An 18,389-nucleotide genomic window follows, 5' to 3' on the forward strand; every position below is an offset into this window, starting at 1 on the left:
CTCCCTCTGTCTCTCTCTTTCTCCCCCACCCTCTAACCAAAAGTCCTCAATAAATAATTTCCAAAATATAGCTCCTATCAGAAAGTTGTCCTTGCTCGTTGAAGATCTTCGATAGTTGACATTCTATGGAATATGATGGCTGATCTTTTTGCACCAGGTTGAAATGTGTGTGTGCACACGTGCTCACTCCCTCACTCCCATAGCACGTGAGCATGTTCTAACTCATGCTCTGACTCACCAGAAGGCCAGGATCATTACTTCCTTGAATCATAACAGGGCTTACAGAATATAAATCCTTTAAATTGCACTAAAAACCCAAATGAAAAAGTAGCCACCCGTAGCCATGCAATGCTTGATCTTCGCAAAGGAAGGCAATTAGTTGGGATTTTTCTCATTATGAAAAATTAGGCCCCCTAAATTCAGCAGTCACTAAGTCACATATGAATCTACTTTGTTTTATGGGTTTATGTTTTGTAGGTTATGCTTGTCATTCGATCATGATGAAATTTGCACCTCCTATTACATTTTAAAATGGCTACATGAAACAAAACACTTCAAATATTCAGATTGAAAGGGAAAATGGAATGTACATATGAAAGTATCATTTAGACCTCTTAGAAATAAAATTTTCTGTGTACCTAGTGCCTTTCCGATTAGTTTGGAAGCGTGGTGACTGTAAACATTTCCCAGGGAGGTTTGTCTTCTGAGTCCCCTGCGAGATAAAGCAAAAATGTGCCTGGAATAGGCTGGACATTGAAAGTGATTCTCAGAGCCGAAAATAGAATTGGGGATATGTAAGGAAAGATGTCTGCTTCCAGCTGAAACTTTATTGCGTACAGGGACGGGCCCCTGTGGCCTCCCTTATTCCCAAAGGCATAACTGCTGCCTTTCCAAAGCAATCCTTTACCATTTTGTTGACTATTGTATCTTTTGGTGGCCAGATGGCTAGAAATCCAAGCAGATTTACATATTTAATTATTTATATGCAGCAAGCTTTGTTGCTTATTTCTTATTTTTATATATCATATGTAGCTTTATCATGTATGATTCATTGTCTTTTCCTAAAATGTCCATTAATCTAATTATTTAGTGCTGGATTGCCAGGGAAGTGCTGTCACGCAACATCTAAAGCCTGTATGTGATAAAGACTTCGTGGCATTTAAATACCTCCTCTCTCCTTTTCTTGACACCCACACTTTAAAAACATTTTTAAAAATATATGCCAAAAAAAAAAAAAGATCTCTTCTATTTCATTGTTTTTTTTCTATATACAGAAAGTTCTCTTGCCTGTCTCTATGTTCACCCTTAACGTTGAACGCATCTGGATCTTTAAAACAACCACTGGGTTTCTGGATAAAGAGAGAATAACATTAATGTATGGTTCTGTTGTTTTTAAGTGATTTTCACTTTTTCCCACTGGTCATGGAGCAATACAGAGCACTTCTTATATTTAGGGAAATACATGAACAGATGACTAGGGAGACACTGACAGGAGAGATTAATTTCTGTCTGAAACACAGCTTTCACCATTGTCATCTTCCTGAAGAGTCAACGGAAGCCCATGACACTAGCATTAGATAAAAGTCTGCCAGAAATATTTCATACTTTAAAATCTGGGAAAACATTAAGTTTGACAAATAAAGGTCACAGTTATTAGCACACATGTCTTAGGTTTTCTTGAGGTTCACTGCATTACTGGAATTATCTAGGGAATTATTTTGTCTTTTAATAATTCCAAGAAGGGTTCATAATACCACTTTATAAGGAGAGAGTCAGTATGTATCTTTTAGTAGCACAATTATGTTTTATCTCGTTCGTGTTATCAGGCTGGTTTGGTAAGGAAAAGACCAGTGCACTTTGTTTTAATGTTCATTTCTCAAATGGGAGGAAAGCAGAGCTCGTAACCTAGTTTAAGTTAGTGTTGGGCACAGTGCTTTTGTAAGTTCTTGCCTTTGCTGCTGTGGCGCAGGCGCAGGCTTTCTCCTGTGAAAGTAGGTGCCACTTTAAAAAGTTACTTCTGAAGAAGCTTTGATATGCCAGTGACCATTGACATCTGCTGGATGAGACTGGACTTGCATCGTTTTAAGTCCAGAGGGCTCCTGGCAGGTGCTAAGCTCTATCTGGTGGTATCATGACGCCTCCTATAGGATGCTAAATGCCACGTAGGAATTTAAAAAGCACTTTACCATTCCTACAGAGCTGAAACACATTTTGCCTGGAAACACATTAGCCAGATAATTTCATTTCAGGGCAGTAGGCTTATTTAACTTTCCCACCTTCCTAATTCGTTGCTCAGGAGCAAAAAATTATGATTATAATTCCGAGTGCAACACATCCACATTCTTCTAAAAATGTGTGGTCCCTTTTCTGTAGAGGTCAAAGATAGCTTTTAAATTTTTTTGAATGAGCACTAATTTGATCACTTTCTTAGTTTTAATTGCCATTATTAAAACTGAAAGGTATCAGCATAATTTGGGCACTTCTTAATTATTGACCTCATTTGCTGAGTGTAAGGTACTTAAACAAGTACACCATTAGCCACAGAGAAAGGATTCATTAAAGGCAAGCAGTTTTGTGTGTGTTGATGTATAATTTTCAGTCGGTACACACATAGCACCCAGGGGTGAGGGTTGACTGCATCTAAGTAAATGTGCTTCTTTTCTGTTGCCTGGTATGGAACTAAATGACAACTGACAGAATGACCAAAATTGTTTGACATTTCAGTACCACCAGGTATTTGCTTGAAGACTGTGTTAGTACATACTCCTCCTCCTAGGAGATTTGGAAATGGAGATGGGTGGATGCAATGTAAGGAGGGAGAAAAGGAAAGGCCTTTGGGAGCCCCTGGGAGTGAGGTTCCAAATGATAATTGAGAGGAGACCTTACTGAGAAGTGCATAGGTCCCAGTTAGTAACATATAAGAAAAAAAGGAGAGAGAAACAGGTGTTAGAAGACAAGCTATGGTTTTGCTTTCAAGCCACAATGAATAATGGTCGTACTTGAAAGCAGGGCCCAGTGAAAGGAGAGATTATTGAATGGAAAGGTGAGCTTTCTGGCTGAGGAGTGAGATTTGTGTTGGAAGGGGTAGGATGAAGATCTGAGCAAGATGGAGGAGCCCATCTTTTTCAGGCATGTCGACCAACTGGCAAGTTAAAATTCTCCATCCTTTTGATGTGCTACAACTTAAAAATAATTACACAAGCTCAGTATCATTGGCTTTTTCAGTGCAATTGCTTTATTCCACATGCAGCTACTTCAATCCAGACCGTGTTGCTGGGTTTGGTAACATACGGATGGCGTGTGTTACTGCCATTTTCCAAATGAATCGTGAAAAATGTCCGCTCAATGAGGAAAGTTATTTTACTGCTATATTTAAAGACTGATTTCTTCCAAATTTTCTAAGTTCCTTTAAAATGTTAGGCCAAGCATGAAGAGAAGTAAACAACATTTTGTTAGTAGAGGTACATTAGCAGTGTTTCTGTTGATGATTTATAGCATAGTTTTTTTCTTGGAAATATAAATGAGGATTATTCGGTATAAATTTATAAAGTAGATGAACTTGCGCAATAGAAATTCTATGGATTTGGGGGATATATCCTCTTTCTGAGGAACACTGAAGTCGTTTTAATGGATCAGAACAAAAACAAATGCAATGAAATTGATCTTGAATCTGCCTAAATCTCAGACTGGCTTAAGCCTATATTCAGATAGATGAGAAAAAGCCCAGTGGTTAATATCCTTCCACATTCTTCAGCCTTCTTCCTCCTTCACATGTGCACAGCAACATACAGTCCATCATACATTTCTTGCTCTGTGCATGTTAATCAAATTGAGAATAGAATTGGGAAAGCAGTAGATGCTACTTTCTAGGGTTTTGCTACTATGTAAACTTTAGGAATTCTACCTCAACAGTAGGGTCCAGTTTTGACAGCTGCCCAGCATCCTAAATGTGCTGTTAAGTGGGAAGTTTAACTCAATCAGAGACACCACTACCTCCAAATTGCAGTTTTGTGGCTTTCCTGTAGCGCTGGCCTCACCAGAACCAGCTGTACCACCTCCTGCCTCGTCCACTCGCTATAAAAGTAGTAGCTCGGTTCCATTTTACCTGTTCACACCCTCAGTCCTCAGTTACTTGTTTTAATGTTCTGTCAGAGGACCATTGAAGCTACCTCTTTCAATGAGTGGAAACTCATTTGGAAGATTGCTGGCTTTTGCTGGATGTGATCTTGCCTTTGACCCAGCCTTGGTTCTTAAAATTAAAGACAAAAAATGAATAAATAAAAGCATGAACAAAACTAACAACAAAATGCATTCACCAGACAAAGTAACAAACAAAACCAAAACAAACAAACAAACAAATGAGCATATGACAGAAAACTGTGCGTGGTGCCGCATTTAACACTTGTGGCTGCTTTGTCTGGTGGCAGTCAGTTTGCCGGGACTGCTGTTGGTGTTCTGTTACCATCACCAATAGCAGAAGAAACAACTGCCCCGCATTTGCATTGCTTGCTACTGCTAATCGCCAACCTTCCAAGGAGGGCCACTCGTTTCCCTGTTGCACAGATGAGAGGATGGAGGCCATAAACACAGCTCAGCAGGTAAGGGGCCCATCAGCACCTTGACACCAGAGCCCATAGTTTTAAATCCTGCTCTTGACTACTGCACAAATGTTTGTTCTGAAGGGGGAATAAAAGGAAAGAAAGGAAAGAAGCAGGGTAAAGAGGAATGCCAAAAGTTTAAGCTTTGATTTTGTGAATAGGGGGAAGTATAGGGAGTGTAATAATTTGCCCAAATATACAGAACTGGAAATCTAACCCGGGTCCTCGGGTGTAAACCCTGCATCCCCGGCTGCCTCCAAAATCTTGTTCTGAGAGTTAATCCATACTATGAAGAGCTTAGGAGAGATACTCAAATGCAATACTGCTTGCATTATGCATTATTAAATTTCCTTTTTTTAATAAACCAACCTGACAGCCACAAGTATCTAATTAATATATTCTCTTACCATCCCCAAAACAGGCTAAAAAGTACGAGTAAAAAATTTTGAAACTCAGCAGTTTGGAACTATTAAAAATTAACATGGATACTAAGGATGTGCTGGTTTTTTCGTATGTCAATTATACTTCAATAAAGCTGTAAAAAATTAACAGAAATTCTGAGAAAACTTTCAATTTGGACAGTAGGTATATGACATATGTTACAGAATTATCTCAAGTTAAAGTAAAAAAAAAGTAGTTTTCCTTTCCTCTGCCCTTTCTCTTTTGCCCCTCCCACATTTCCTCCCTTAAACACAATACTTTCAAAAGTTCAAATTTAAAAGCACCAGTACAGTCTTCTTTGCTGGTCTTGGGAAGGTATAACATCTTGTATAACAGGATATTTTATTTAGTTTTGGCCTCTGGGCGTTGGTCTTCATTTGAATTTTTCTGTCTGTCATTTTTAACAACAGAGACATACTGGGCATTCGCTTTAAGAATCAGGTCGCTGGGGTACTTGGTGTGGCAGCAACGGCCACCACCCAAGAACCATCACAGCAAGTAGCAGAGATAGGTATATGTTTTTGTGTTTGTTTACAGTGAGCCAACCAAGAGAGTAGAAGTTAAACACCTTCTCTTACTATGAGTAAAAGGAGTTCCATATTTGCATTTGATTGTGCTTTGAATACAGCATCTTCATGGAGAAATCTTGAGTTTATAACCATTTGATAATGGCACTTCGCTTATTTTTATTTTTGCCTTCACTCTGATTGGCTGCTAAACGACTAGAGAATGGTGTCAACTGGTTTTCATTAGAGGTCAAATGTGGCAGGAACGACGTTCTTAGTTCTCCTAAGAGTGAAAAATACAGCACTGCATTGCCACTGCAGCAGCCCCAGCAGCCACCTCCTCTGCCCCCCAAAGAAAACTGGAGATAAATGAATGGCAGAATAAATAATTTATGCTAATGAAATTACTGCAATTAGTAGTTCTACAATGACCCTTTTAAAAGCCACAGCTGTTAATGTCAGGAAGTGCTGTCACTACTGACCTTATCATAAGAGAAAGTGACAAATTGAGAATGCAGGGAAGACCAGTCATCAAAGAGGTCTGTTCTGGAACGATTAGAGTTTTCTGAAAAACAGTGTGAATTGCAACCAGCTGCTCCCTGGCTCTGCAAGTCTCCCATGCTGTGCCATTTTGTTAAGCCCGATAACAATAGTTATTTTGCCCCATTGAGACAAGTTGTCTCGGGCCACTTCCAGCTCTACCGGAAACCACTTCTTCCATCGCCGATTTACAAATGAAACTGTTGTTAAAGAGAGCTTTTCAGGGCCTCCTCATAAGGGTCATGGTTGGGCGGAGGCCAGGGTCTGTTGTTTTTCTTTTTTCTCCCAGTAAGGAGATTGCACTTGGCTGGGGAAGTATTTATCTATATTGAAGAAAGATATGTGCACATTTGGGGTTCACATGAAAACAAGACAGGGCAGGAATAAATTTCTGCCCATGATCATATTGCAGTCAGGTTCTTTTAAAAATAAAATCCCCGAGGGGATACGATTTACATGGAGTTTATTTAACTTCCTTCTAAATTGATATATCTGAGTCCACTGTAAGGTAATATACACACATCTCACATCTACTAGGAATGAAGGATTTATATTCTAAATATAACTTTTGCTTTAAAAACACATTAGTTACCAGCGAAATGGATTTTTAGCATGCAAAACAAACCAGTATGTACGTAATTTAAACCCACTCGGGAATTTTTCTCTGTGTGGGGAAAGCTGAGCATTTAGATGTTGCTGAGTAGCCGCTGTTTTTCACCTGCAAGCATTGCCCTGTCTCTCTTCGCGCTCCTGGTTCTAATATTAATGGTGCAGGTTTGAAACATTTAACTGCATCACCAGCCACTTGTGCACAATTTCCCCAAAGATGTCTGTGCGTTATTGACAACACTTTGGTAAATTATGTGTGACTTTCCTAAGAGTTGGTGTAGCTCATTTAATTCATATTAATTGATTTTTAGGCTTCCCTTGATTAATTGAACCTGGTTCATCTTGTACAGAATGCAATAAATAATCATTAAAATGAGGGAGATGTGACTCCGCAAATTAAAAAGTTAACTACTTCAGAAGTCATAGAGGACAAAATGAAAAAAATGGATAGTGGGGTGGGGGGAGTTCTTCTGTAAATCTTTAAAGGAGAGTTATTTGTTGCCCCACCACCCCACGAGAATAGAAATGATCATGATCTTTTTCTCCCAGAAGCAGTGACATTTTTACCTTACCATCCAGTTTGTTTTCACATAGATTCTTTAAACGCTGTGTATTTCTCAATTTTCAGCTTTTTTTTTTCCAGTGACTGCAGGGTTATTGGTTTATTTTGCCTAAAGTTCAGCTTAAAAGCAACATCAAAAATACATCTCAGAGTAGTGTGTCTCAGTTTCTCCATTTTCTCTGTCCTGTGCTTGATAGATAAAAATCAAGCTGTGAAAAGCAGTACTTGTGTTATACGTCGGCCTTGGGGGTTGGTGTGCAGAGCACGTAAAAATCCTTTGCCCACTTGTACTTGACAAGAAGAGGTTAGCAAAGCCAAATGCTTTTTTGTCATCTCTAATCCTGTGGGTATCTCTTAAAGTCTAATGAAGTTTTCCTAGATTCTACCATAATTTGTTCTGGTTTTAGAAAAACATATTGTTTGATTTTGCTGATTTTTCCCTTTTAATTGCATTTTTGTTTTAACTTGAGAGACGTTCACATGAATTACAATGTTTGTTTTCAGCCACTGGACAAAGATTCTATTAGTTTTTTCATGGCCCACGTTCACACCAGTGTAAATGAAATGAGTACCAGGTATTACCAAAATGAGAGAAGATATAACTATACCACCCCAAAGAGTTTTCTTGAACAAATATCACTATTTAAGAACTTGTTGAAGAAGAAACAAAAAGAAGTATCCCAGAAGAAAGAGCACTTGGTGAATGGCATCCAGAAGCTCAAAACCACAGCGTCTCAGGTATGACCAGGGTATATTCCTACTGAATGAAATCTATGCTGTTAGATTTGTTTTTAATTTGTCTGTTTTTGAAGCAGGATTTCAACTCATTTAAATAAGATGCCTAGTGCTAAAATTTGACAGCTTAAGGACACAACACACTGTTTTTGTTTTTGCTAAGCCTAGAAAGGGCTCAGCCGGTTATTCTATCACAGCTTGTTTGGAGAGAGACCTCTTGGCCTGACTCATTACAGAGCAGTGTAGTCGAAGGAAGTGGGCACTGCCGATTCCTGTCACTTGTCTCCGACTGCTTCAGTGTGCTGGGATTATTGTCAGGAATTGTGTCACCTGAGGATGAAACTAGGATTCCTTTGGTCTTGGATTCTCAGCCCCCGTGAGGGTATTACTTTCTGGTTGATGAAGGAGTGAGGGTTGTTGTGCTTGGGGTCCCTAAGTCTAGAAGTTTTCTCTGACCTTGGCATCTGGTCTCCTTTTCACCACCATCTCTCTTATAGTGTCCCAGTGTTTGTTGCCTTTGCCCACAGTCCTAAGGCCCCTACTACCTTGAAGGACCATACCTCTAGCCTCCAGGAGTAAATCAGGAGAGAATTCACATAGGGTATTAATCATGTGTAGGTCTGAACACCTGTCATCTGATTTCATTGTTAAACAAGTTTATGAAGTAGAGGTTGTTGCTGTAATTTTATATGTGAGGCTTAAAGAGCTTAAGGCCACAGAGCCAGCGAGGTTGGGGTTTGAACCCAGATCTGTATCCCTCTAAAGCCCATGGATTGCCCATGATGCCATGCTGCCTCTCTGTGACTGGTCAAAGGAATTAGACTGAGAGAATATGGAGACTTTGGAGAATGGCCCCGCTTTTCTCTGGGCCACCTAGAGCTGGAGGAAAAATCAGTTGTCACTGGGGGTGACCTCAAGGCCAGAAATTCTGGTGGGCTTCTTCAGAGTTTAGCCATCAGGTCATACTCTTGCTTTTCAAGAGCTCGGGCCAGTTTTTCCCCCAAGAGCTCAGCGGGCCCATCTGTGCCTAGGCTCGAAGTAAGCCGCAACCTGGCTTACTTGGTGAAACGTTGTGATATGTACTGAGCAGTGAGTAGCTAGACCACAAGTGGGAAAGAAAAACCAGAGTGAGGAGGTTTCCAGCATTGAAAGATGTAAAGAGTCGTCCCTGCGAAGTCCCCCAAAGAGTATATCCACATGTGTGCATCTTTTCATTCCTTTTCAAAAAATGTCTTTCTTTACTCTTCCTTTTTATGCACATTTTATATGACTCTTTTGCTCTCTGCCCTCTTTCCTTTTTTTTTTTCTCTACCTGTCTTTCCAATTCTTTCTCACTTAAATCAAGACCCTTCTCCCCAGGAAAGGTTTTCCTAGGAGTCCTGTCGAGCTGAAAGAAGGTGAGCAGTTTTCTAATGATCATCTCAATTATGTGTTGATGAGGCGGGAGGGTCGGGGAGAGGAAGAAAGAAAGTGCAGGGCTGCTTAGGGTTCTCTCCTTGGACAGAAACAAGAAGCAGAAAGCCTGAGAGGAAGATATACACAGCCTTGATTGAAGGACGGCTGGTGATTTCTTTTCATTAGGTATTTGTGCCTGTAATGTTCTTAATATCAAAAGAGTGGTTGGGATATTTACTGGCTCATTGAGTTAGTTATTATTTTGTTATTATTATTATTATTATTATTATTAATTATTATTGGCTTGTTAGGGAAAGGAAGCATAGTTTCCTATATGGAAACCTCTTTTTATAGCCACATGTCTCCTTTCTAGATGTCAGCTTAGGTCATCCCAAATAGTCTTAGTGACTTTTCTTCATAGATAAGGCCTAGATCCCAGGGCTTGAGTCACTTTGCTTATTTCAGACCTAATAGCTTGCTTAGAAAGTGAACTTAGGGCTTATAATAACAGTTCCTTCCTACTCTCTTGGATGATTCTTTTGATTATGGCCTAACATACATCAAGAGGAAAGAAGCAAATGTCGCCATCCTGTGTTACCTTGAGTTCATAGAGAGGCTAAAAAGTTTTAACTTTAATGGTATAGGTAGCAGTTGTAGTGGTAATCACACCTTTCAGGTAGAGTGTAAATAAGCTGTCGAAATGGGGGTTCCCAGAGTCCTTGGATGTGGTAGTGGGATGTCATTCCACAAGATGAAACCACTGAAGTGACTAGCAATTGAGTCAAAATAAATGGTTATGATTGTTTTTTGCTTCTATGGTTTAAAAAAAAAAAGTAGTTATTTACTTCTGGACAATAAGTGGAATAGGATTTAATTATCATGAATGTGTAAAGCTGTTTTCATGTGTTCGTGAGAGCCTCATCGCGTGTTTCTCCAGCATTTCACTTCTGCTTTTATTTATACAATTCTCAAATATAGGAACCCAGTGTTCCCTTCTGAATCTCGTGAAATCCCCACTTAAAAAGTGGGCAGAGCCCTACTTTAGGGCAGAGGAATTCGTCCATGCCTCAGCAAGACTGAGTCCCACGAGAGCAGAGTGAGGTTATTTAGTGCCCCTCCCCTAGGAGGGTCCACATCTAGGACACCCACCCGGCTTCTGACCACACCATGCTGATCCCCACAAAACACTTATGGTTTGCCCTTCTTAGCGTAGTTATTAAGGTGAAAATTGGTATGAGGTAAAAAAAATCAGAAGAGCTGTTTCCTCTTTTGTGGGAAGAGATAAGAGCTGTCTGTGGATCTTATCGAAATAAGCAACCGATTAAGTAAACTGATAAAAGCCAAAGAGTATTGATGTCTTGAACTTATCTGAGGCCTCCAGCAATGTCCTGCTGGAGAATGAAAGCATGCTTCTTCCAGCTCCTCATCAAGCAAGTCCTTTCATGGCCTGTGCTGCCTTGAGCCCGTGCTGCACAGGTCCAACAGAGGAGGCACAGGTGATGTGGGCTCTGGCAGGGACCACTGTTGGTGCTTCTCTGACTACACAGAATGAGTTGACAAGATACACTTCTAGTTGGTGCTAACATTAATTAATGATATGTTACACAAAATCATTGGAGAACATTTTTCTATTTATCTCTATTAGCAAAAAAAAAAAAAAAAAATGGGATTGCGTTTTCACACATTGGACCAAAGTCAGCTCGGGGTGGAAGAAGATGCAAAATACAAACTGCTAGGGATCCTTGAATTCATTTTAAAAACTAAGCTGTATCTGGTATTTGTCGTTACCAACGCAAGCTCCTTCAAAATAATGACTTTTCCTTCAGGTGGGCGATCTAAAAGCCAGACTTGCCTCTCAAGAAGCCGAGTTGCAACTGAGAAATCACGATGCCGAAGCTCTGATTACAAAGATCGGGCTTCAGACAGAGAAAGTGAGCCGGGAAAAGGCCGTCGCAGATGCAGAGGAGCGAAAGGTCAGGCTAATTCTACCATTTAGTGTGCTGAGCTATATTTAGCACAAAATAAACCTTTGTAGGTGAACAATTTTGAACAACTTCCTCTCCAGGGAGCATAAAATCTAAAGAATTATTATAGTTACACATGTAACAGCATTTCACACCATGATTACCACTTGACCTTTCTTTACATTATGCATTTTCCCAACCTTTTAACTCTTTTAATGATATGAAAGAACAATAAATACTGAGCTCATTCAAGCATATAATGGATGTGGATCTTGAACATCAGGCCTATTTGTAATACAGTAAAGGTCATGAAGTCATCGCTGAGGTTTCTAAAGGTTTTCAGTTTTTAGGCAAATTGAACAACTCAATTGTTAACAAAGCCCATTCCGTCACTTTGCAAAATGGTTTTCAAATTTTGCATTTTAATAATATAACTTGGGTTTATTATTAAATCCTAAAGTAAATTGTTCTTTTTGATTCTGTTGAGGCCCTGGCATTCTGTATTATGTTTTATCATTGGAAACAATCCTTTTAAGATTATATAGGTTCTGCTTTTTTTGCATTCAGGTTTCCAACAATTCTGAAATAAATATAACTTCTATTGTCTTCTTTCACCAAAACTTCAGCTTCATATGGATGGAAGGGGTTTTTTTTTCTGTATCTTATTTACCAAAAGAAGTATCACAGTAAATGATTAATAAATATTTGTTTAAAATTAAATGAAAGTGTATGTGTAAGGTAAATTCTCTTATTTTAGACAAAAAAATTATAATCAGGCTTAGTTAATAAGAAATTGTGAATTGCTAACACTCTCGTAACCATTGAATCCGTAGTCGTTATGCCATTATCCTTGAATTTTATGATATTTGAGTTTTCCAATGGCGTTGCTGTTCATTCATAGACAGAAAATATTTGAGTTTTCCAATGGCGTTGCTGTTCATTCATAGACAATCGAGTTGTTTTTCTTTTGTTCTAATGTGTGTCGAGCATGTTTGCCTTTAGTTTGCGCAACTTAAAGACTCGAAAAGTATATTGAAAATAAAAACTCAAAATACGCTTAGAAAATAACATTTTGAAGTGGAAGATAAAGCACATTTGGCATGGCCAATAGGCATATAATTTCTAATTCTGATAATAAATGTTTCCCATGAGTATCCGGTAAGGGGACTGTGTCTTTAAGAGTATATCGTTATTTTAAGCAATTAGGCATCACTCATGGTCTGATTATCATAAACTACTTCTACCCACGGGAGATTTTTCAGGCATTGCACAAATATGTGATGTTCAAGTAATTATTATAACCCATCTCTACAGATATCTTTTTGACATCTTAAAATATAACTGTACTCTGGAGGTATTTTTGCATTTTTGCACGTGAATTCTTAGGCAAAATTATTCTTCCAAAGGGGGAAAAATGTTTTAGCAAATTAGAACTCATCTGACAGGTTGTTCTGTGAAGTTCTTCAAACTCAAAAAGGACATGCACTTTTTTATATCTATCTACACCAAGAAATAAAATGATCTTTACAAATATTTTCATTTTATCCATGAGGCTTAATTTAATTATAATTAACTAATATTAACTGAGCTCCCATTTTTTGCCTGGCAATGTTCTAGGCTCTGGAGGATTTATGACATACAAGGTGCCCTCATATGTCTTACATTGTAATGGAAAAGACTGACAAGAGACATGTGACACATTGATAAGATATCTTGAGTTAGTGATAAGGGCTCTGATGAAAATCAAATAGATTCCATGGCGGAAGAACTACTTTAAATTGGGCGATCACGGAAAGAAAGTCTATTTGTAATTCCTCCACACAGAGGCAAGGAATCAACACCACATATGTTCTGTGGGCTCACATTTGTCATACGTTCAGCAATGTGCCAGAGTCTATGTGATCCTCAGAAACTGGGGTCTCAAGGCTAATACAAGAGAAGTAATTAAAAAGTAATAAAAATACATTGCTACATTTAATATGACTAAACAAATATTGGGATTTAAACACTGCTTTGCTTGTGCATCTTGACAACCCATATAAAGAAGCCAGTTGAAATTGTTGCTCCAAATTCATAAAATATTCAAGGGCCGTTCAATCCGCTGGCATTGCCAGTGGTGATTTCAAGTAACACGGGCACCACTAAGCCTGTAGAAATTAGTTCTTCCATCTTCGACTGATCAGCTCCCAATTCTTAGGATCCTGTGATCTCTTTCAAACTGCTTCCTTTGTTGAGTAGAGTGAAAGTCTCCTCCAAATTGTAAGGCTAATATAATCTCTTCCTTGATTTTGAATGGCTTTCAGTTTTTATATGTGTTTCTTTTCTAAACGTGGGTGGAGCTGGATTACGACGGACTCTCAGGAATTCCTTGTAAACTGCTTTTACCTGACTCCAGGTAAAAGTTTGCTAGTTTGCTGGGGCTTCCATGACAAAATACCACAGACTGGGAGGCTTAAACAACAGAAATGTATTTTCTCACAATTGTGGAGGATAGAAGGCCAAGATCAAGGTGTTGGCAGGCTTGGTTTCTCCTCAAGGACGGGCCTCTTTCCTTGGCTTGCAGATGGCCACCTTCTCTCTGTGTCTTCACATGGTCTTCCTCCCTGTGCACACCCCTCGGTATCTCTTACATGTATCCAGATCTCCTCCTGTTACAGGGACACCAGTCAGATGAGATTAGGCCTCACCCAAACAGGCTTATTTTAACTTATTCACATTTTAAAGGCCTTATCTCCAAATACAATCACCTTCTGAGCTCCTGGGCTTAGGGCTTTAATGTGATTGTTGTGTGAACACATAACAGTTCAGTCTATAACAAAGAGTTATTGTAACTTATTCTCTCCCTGTGACCACTAAATTTCATGAACCGTTGCAGGGAGCTTTGGACTAATAAAGGGCAGAAAAGTTCTGATGTACCCAAGAATGGGACTACCTTCAAATCTCCGCTTTTAGGGACAGTGGTAAAGGGAAAGCACACTTACGGGATCTGTGTAGCTCCTCCTCCTTCTCCAGGTCAGGACTTGCTGGCCACTTCCCGGCAGCCACGGGCAGAGGAAGCTGCACACCAAAGCTTCCCGCCACCAAGGTGCACAGTGCTTCCACTGCTCTACCGTCCTTGCGCCTTAGGGCGAGAGATATTGGGAGTGAGAAATAAGTTGACCAACCTAGAGTACTTTTTTTATTTGCATTTGTGGGTTTTTACTTAATTAATGTTCAGGATTGCTCTGTTTATAAAAATTACCCAATGGAATAACACTCCATTAACAGGAAAGAAGTCAGAAAGAGTAGAGTAGAAACTCCCGGCCTCACAGAAAATAGCACTTAAAGAAATATTCTTTAAGATTTCTTCCAGTACTAAACATCTATGCTCCTGAGTCCAGTTTAAAATAATGCTGTGATAAATAGTAACTAACAGCATTTAAAGATTCATTATATTCTTACGGAAAATGAATAAACCCGAGATAATAACTCACCCAAATACACGTTCTCTTTTTTCTGTTCCGGTATTCTCTAGCATACTAAAAATGTATTCTAAGAATTTTTATGGTCCATTCCTGGCAGTTTTGAGGGCTGTGGGTTTGGAGCACAAAGAGTTTTCTTATTTACATTAACGGTAGCTATGTATGTATTGGCAGGAGATCACATATCTACCCTGAACCAATTATGTTCATAAAAGGTGCAGTATACAGCAAAATAATGGTTAATCAGGAGAAGGGTAATTACTACTAATAAAGCTGTAGTAGACAACATAATTTGTTGTGAGCAGTGTTTAATTTTATGGTATAGTTAAACCTGTGCGTTCCAAACATCTGAAGGAATGCACTTTTGTTCACCCTTTATATTCTGCAAATCACCATCACCGCGAGAGCGGTCCCCTGTGGTGACTGGATCCTGGTGCCCAGTGCCACAGCTTTGAAATTCAAAATCTGCCAAGGACTAAATATGTATTCTTCCTGCCATTCGAATTCTGTAGGTGTCCTGAGAGTAGGAGGATAAAAACTCCAAAGCTTCTTACTTTGATTTGGTTCAAGTTTACCCCTTCATTTCCCTATATTCACATTGCATGTGTTCATGTCACGAGGCTGATACAGAACCCTTCTTACTATGTGAAGACTGTCACTGGACACTCAACAGCAGAGTGGACATCAGTGTTATTCTTCTATTGCCAAAGACAGAACTGGACTATTTCAGCTGTACTTCCTTACCAGGTCCTTAGAGAAACCAGTAATGAGTCCTTATAAAGATTCTATCTATGGTTAAAGCATGCACAGTATGGAACAGTATCTTCCAGCCAGTTGAATGAGAAAGCTTTACATCTATTCCTAAAGAAAAGCCAACATAGCTTTTAGGCAAATGTTAACACAAATTAGGTAGGGAATTCTAGCAAGAATATTTTGTGGTCTAAGTTACCGAGCTAGCCTTGATTTTCATTTGTCCAGGACTCAAAGAAAATGGAAGAACAAAGAGACCACTTAATCTTGCCTTTCTTATTATTGGCTCCCTATGGTTAAATTAGTCAAGGCCCTTCTTGAAGCATTTTGATACTTGAATCCATTTGTGTTGGCATTTGTCATTGTGTATTTTGTGCATATACCAAGCTTTGTATATACAGTGTGCCTTAGAGAAATTAGTCTTTAGACAAAATCCTCACCTATTCAAAATGTAGACAAATGAATTATTGAACAGTGCATCTGACTCAGGCTACGCTTTTCAATAGAGATATCTAAGATGATAATTTGTGGCTTTGTGTGCCTCTCTCTGATTAGGTGACAGACATTCAGACTGAAGTGTCCCAGAAACAGAAGGAGTGTGAGGCCGACTTGCTCAAGGCTGAGCCCGCACTGGTGGCTGCGACAGCTGCACTCAATACACTCAACAGGGTAAAGATGTTTACTAGGTTCATTGGGTTCCCCAAAATAGGATTTAGAGGTTATTACAGTTTGAGTAACTGAGCTGAGAATGAAGTCCATGCATCAAACTTTTTTAAAAAGATGTTAAAGTTGAAACAAACCTTTGAGGTCATCATCATAGTTCAACTTCCTTTCCCATCCAGGAGTGTGTCCTGCCACACCCAACAAGCAGTCTCCTTGTGAATACTTCCAGCAACGTGGGGTTTATACTCTCATGAAAGGCAATTCTGTTGTTAGCAACTGGATTTGGTCCAAATCCAGGTGTTTCTAGTTTGTTTCGCTTTAAGAATGAAGGAGGGGATTCTGCATTTCCTAGGAATATAAAAAGTAGCAATAATGAGAGATGCTCAAGAAAAGAAGAATGAGTGGGAACAAAGGTACCTAGGTTGGGCCCACACCATTTTCCTCGAAGTTATTAGTAAAACTTCACTGAGTATTTGAATTCTCATAAGAGAAAATAATCTGTGATTGGCGGAGGGCAGTGTAAGGAAGAATGGAATTGCGGGCAATGTTGTTTGGAGAGCCAGCGGCTAGTCTTGTCCTCAGGTTCTACGAGGGTCTCATGGGAGAATCCCAGGAACCCCTAGTCCTGAGGTTCTGGAGATTCGACTTCAAAGGTAAAGGACCCAGATTCTCATTGCTCTTCAAAGAAATGTTTTATTCATTTTTCTAAGCATGTTTGGGGGGAGAAAATAATTTTGACAGCGAGCAGAGTTATCTTCCTGGATGTTTCTTATAGTATTTCTGAAAATACCATAAAACAGAAAAACATAAGAGCATAGGTATACTATGATCGAAGATTGATTTTATGAATTCAGATATTCTGCCATTAAAACAATATTGAATACTAGTTAGCAACATGAGAAAATGTTTATGATATATTAAGTGAATAAAGCAGACTATAAAACAGGATATATGACTATTGTTTTGGTAAGAACATGCATGCATAGAAAAAAGATTGGAAAAAATAAAAGATAATAGTAACCAATTATCTCTGAGTAATGGGATTTTGTATTTGTTAATTTCTGAGCAACATTTTGTGCCCCTCTACATTTGCAGCTTTTTCTCTGAATATATTATTTACCCAGACAAAATAAATGTCACTTAAATATAAAGCTGAGTATATTTATAAATGATGATGATATTTATAAATGCAGAAGAATACTGGTTAGCCAGCTCTGTTATCATCAGCCTATTTAAAGTCTTTGCTTTTGCTCTTATTTTCATGCCCTTTCTGTTCTTTGCAATCATTTCCCAAAGAAATAGGCAGTTTATGGTAATGGAGCAGAATCAAGTTCAGCATTTGATATGAGTGTATTATGTAGCTCATGAAATATTACATGAAGTACTTGTTTTGTAAATCATGTATCATGAACCTACATGTACTTCTTATGGATACCAATGCCCCAAAGTATTTGCCTTGTTACTTGTAATTTATCCCATTAGTACCATCTGTAGGGTAAATCAAGTCTGAAATGAAGAGATTAAGGAGTAGTGCAGAAGCAGGTTCAGCCTATATGGGCTTCCTCCCAGTGGAAAGTCATCATAATGGGATGTTTCCTTTTTCTTGTGCATAGAAAGCAGAAAAACACAACTAAGAGACACTAAACTAAGGAATCATGTTTCTGGGAGGACTTGGTTAAAATGCAGATATGTTATACAGATGGAATAGAACCTGTGAATACCTGAAAACTGATATGTTTCTAAAATTTCCTGGCTCAGCGAGCAGGGCTCTGCAGGGCTGGCATACCAGATGAGTCATTTTTCTCGGAGGCAGAATGTTACCAGCAAGAACTGAACTTCTGAGGGTCCCAACGTGGAATTCCTGGGTGGGAGGAAAAAATTGCCAAATGGATAGTAGTGTGGAAGGGAGAGGTAGGAGGCCGCTGAAGGCCAGCCTGACAGTTTCCCAGCTGCTCTCCAGATCTCCTCTGGTCTTGAGTGTGTGTGTTGCTTTTCTTCAGGTCAATCTCACTGAACTGAAGGCCTTTCCCAACCCTCCAAACGCAGTTACCAATGTTACTGCGGCCGTGATGGTCCTTCTGGCTCCCCGGGGCAGAGTGCCGAAAGACCGAAGTTGGAAAGCAGCTAAAGTCTTCATGGGAAAGGTATCAGACAACCTGGCAAGA

At 39.2% G+C, this 18,389-nt stretch overlaps 1 protein-coding gene across 10 annotated transcripts in view; it reads left to right on the forward strand.

The window, feature by feature from the left end:
* DNAH11 (dynein axonemal heavy chain 11) overlaps positions 1 to 18,389 on the forward strand; it is a 265,993-nt gene that overhangs the window by 165,187 nt on the left and 82,417 nt on the right. For all 10 annotated transcript variants that reach the window (XM_039862506.1, XM_039862509.1, XM_039862507.1 and 7 more), the window contains 4 exons: positions 7,761 to 7,994; positions 11,213 to 11,359; positions 16,117 to 16,230; positions 18,225 to 18,368. In XM_039862506.1, coding sequence (XP_039718440.1) covers positions 7,761 to 7,994; positions 11,213 to 11,359; positions 16,117 to 16,230; positions 18,225 to 18,368 — 639 coding nt within the window. The remainder of the gene's footprint in view (positions 1 to 7,760; positions 7,995 to 11,212; positions 11,360 to 16,116; positions 16,231 to 18,224; positions 18,369 to 18,389) is intronic.

Source organism: Pteropus medius, unplaced genomic scaffold, assembly GCF_902729225.1.
Source record: "Pteropus medius unplaced genomic scaffold, Ma_sr-lr_union100, whole genome shotgun sequence".
NCBI lineage: Eukaryota > Metazoa > Chordata > Mammalia > Chiroptera > Pteropodidae > Pteropus > Pteropus medius.